General features: G+C 29.5%; 1 protein-coding gene across 1 annotated transcript in view; it reads right to left on the bottom strand.

The window, feature by feature from the left end:
* Nucleotides 1-16: 16 nt before the first annotated feature.
* Nucleotides 17-2,915, bottom strand: part of LOC110022293 (protein trichome birefringence-like 38) — a 4,123-nt gene continuing 1,224 nt past the window's right edge. The window contains exons 2-4 of the mRNA XM_020721162.1: nucleotides 2,028-2,203; nucleotides 1,534-1,692; nucleotides 17-299 (exon numbers count right to left, since the gene is read on the bottom strand). Of these exons, the coding sequence (XP_020576821.1) occupies nucleotides 17-299; nucleotides 1,534-1,692; nucleotides 2,028-2,203 (618 nt within the window). The remainder of the gene's footprint in view (nucleotides 300-1,533; nucleotides 1,693-2,027; nucleotides 2,204-2,915) is intronic.

Genomic DNA, 2,915 nt, shown 5'->3' with positions numbered 1-2,915 from the left:
TATATATATTTCTTTTTTACTGTATTAGTAATGCATATAAAAGCATATTCCAAGTATCAGGCAGGCCAGCAACGCACCAATGGCTGCAGTCATTTCGAGCATGGATTCCACTGTATTTGGAGGGATGAGCATCCTTCCTTAGCTGCGATAGGAATGTGATGTCAAGCAATGTGACTAATTCCTTGGGAATTATTTCCTTCACTATGGCTTCTTGTGGTGATGCCACGTATCTCGATGCATTCAACGGCCGCGACTCTCCGGAGCAACTCTTCGTGTAGGATCCGCCCCATTCATTTGCACTTGTTTAAGGGAAAAGAAAAACAGGAAGTTGAAAATTTATGTAAGTACCGCCATGACGGGTGCTTGTAATTGAAATAACTATGTTAATGAGAGGAATCCAATGAGCTCAATATCATTCAGTTTTGAAGCGAGTAATATACTTCGATGATGAAGGGAGTGTTGAATTAAAATCAGAAAAGTTCTAAGAAGGTCCTGAGCTTCACCGCTCATTTGATGCTAATGATCACTATCAACAATCATCATAGCTAGCTTATCATCATCTGGTTGTTGTTGTTGCCAGACAACAATTTCCCGATCATCATTATAGGAATATTATTGCTTGAACATTGTAACTCATTCATTATTGTCAAAGCCTGTCATTCAGCTGATGTTATTTGACTAGTCATCATAAGCATCTATTACTTATTCATCTACTACTACTACAATTATAAGCGATCAAACTAGTAGGTCAAAATACATAGCATTGTTACCTATCAATAGGTCAATTGTTATGCAATTGGTAGTAACATAGTTCTATAGCTTGTTTATCCTAAACACATAGCATAGTTACCTATCAATAGGTCAATTGTTATACTTATCTTAGGCAATATCATTCTTAAAGAATGACCAATAAATTTTATTTTTGATTGGAAAAATAATTCATCACTTTCAAAATATCCTACTACTCATAAATACAACTCACAAATAGGAAAACCCTCGAAATGCCTGAGAAAATAATATAATATGTATTATGATGTATCAACTTGTTATAACATCATTATGTGTTTGTTATCTATTTAGGTTTTATTTGATTTTTTTGAGCTCTAACTCTCACAATCAACAAAAAAGACAAGATGCCATTAAAATAAAGAGAGAGAGAGTGTGTAAAGACAAGATGCCATTAAAATAAAGAGAGAGAGAGAGAGAGTGTGTGTGTGGTCCTATTGAGTGTGCCAACTAAGACCTCTTAGCTTCAATAAACAAGTCATTTCATTCACTACATTCAAAAAAAGAAGATACCAATGCTAACAAAAGTTCAGTTTAGAAATAGACATCCTACCTAATTATTGTAATAAAGGAGTATGTAAAACATGGCCCTAATCTTTTAAGAAAAAATGTATTTACATTATTTTTTTACAATCTTTTCTCTTTGATGGGTAAATGAAAATTTACTATTAAACTACACATTAAGGTTATAAAATGTTTAACAAAAGCAACAAAATATTAAATTTATTAAACTATGCATCTACTTACTGGTAATGAGAAGGAGAGACCCCTTGATAGAAAACCTTCTTCGTATAAGGATCAATGCTGGATCTAACCCAATTGGCCCAAGTCGTTAGAGCTTTATAAAATGCTAATGTTCTATCCATGTCTTTTACTATTTGATTACCATCTTGAATATAATCCCATCTACAATAAATAAATAAATAAATAAATTATATTTTTGAGGTGTGTTTAGATACCAACCATCCAAAACATTAAATATAATATTTTAGTCATCCAAACTTAAAAATTTAAATTTTAACAACATATAATATTCAATGAACTAATAGAGGGTGGATGTAATGAAAAATGAGAAATTTTGGGTAATTATATTATATTAAATGTTTTGGGGGTTGGTATATAAAAACCCTCATTTTGAAATAACTTAATAAATACTAAATTAAGTTAAATAATGAAACATTTTGCTCTAAAATCTATCTTTATTTTCATATATTTTTGAAAAAAAAGGGAAAGTGAAGTACGGTTGCGTTGCTCCATTACGTGACCACCAATGCCAAGTATTAAAGATGAGCATATCGAACTTGAGCCACTCAGTGCTACCTTGTAATGAGTCAAGCTTCAGGACTCGTCCAATCTTCTCATTGACAATATCAACAAGATAATGTGACAAGTAGTATGATACCGTGAGATTGAAGTCCTGCAATCATTCAAGGGATTGAAGATGATGCATTATATTAACCTTTAATTAACATCAAAGTAAAGTAAAATAAAATAAAATAGAATAGAATATGATACATGTGATCTTAAACAAGACAAATGTTAAAAAAAAACATTAAATGTTTTGATACCTTTTTTGTAGGAATGCTTTTTAAGAAAATAAAAAAAAATTGCATTTCAAAATTTAAATTATATATTTGATTAATTTATCTATAATTGAAATGGTGTGCCAATATATTAAAAATATTTACAATTTTTTTAAAGATAGATAATAAATTTTGAAGATTTTTTTTTTATTTTGATGTAATGTATTAAAGGAACAAATTCATGAAATTTGTAATAACTTTTTAAATAAAATGTATATATGTGAAAGTCAAAAATTACAATATTAAATTCAATAAAGAGATTTTTATGTTTTTGGTTAAAAAGCATGGTACTAAGAAAAGGTTGTACTTGTCAAAAAGTAAAAAACCCATCTTTATGCATTCACATGCTTTTTGTCCTAAGAATGGGGCCCACTAAATTTCTACAAAGTAACCAACCCTAGATCTAGAGGCTGCATAAATCTTTAGGAATAATAACAAAAAAATGCCCCAAAAATATACTCAAATAATTAGGACAATATTTATCACCAAACAAAAATTATTATTTTCATAAAACATCTATATCTATATATATATATATATATATAT

The sequence above is a fragment of the Phalaenopsis equestris genome, unplaced genomic scaffold, assembly GCF_001263595.1.
Source record: "Phalaenopsis equestris unplaced genomic scaffold, ASM126359v1 Scaffold000180, whole genome shotgun sequence".
Taxonomy (NCBI): domain Eukaryota; kingdom Viridiplantae; phylum Streptophyta; class Magnoliopsida; order Asparagales; family Orchidaceae; genus Phalaenopsis; species Phalaenopsis equestris.
This window is presented reverse-complemented; position numbering and strand designations above follow the sequence as displayed.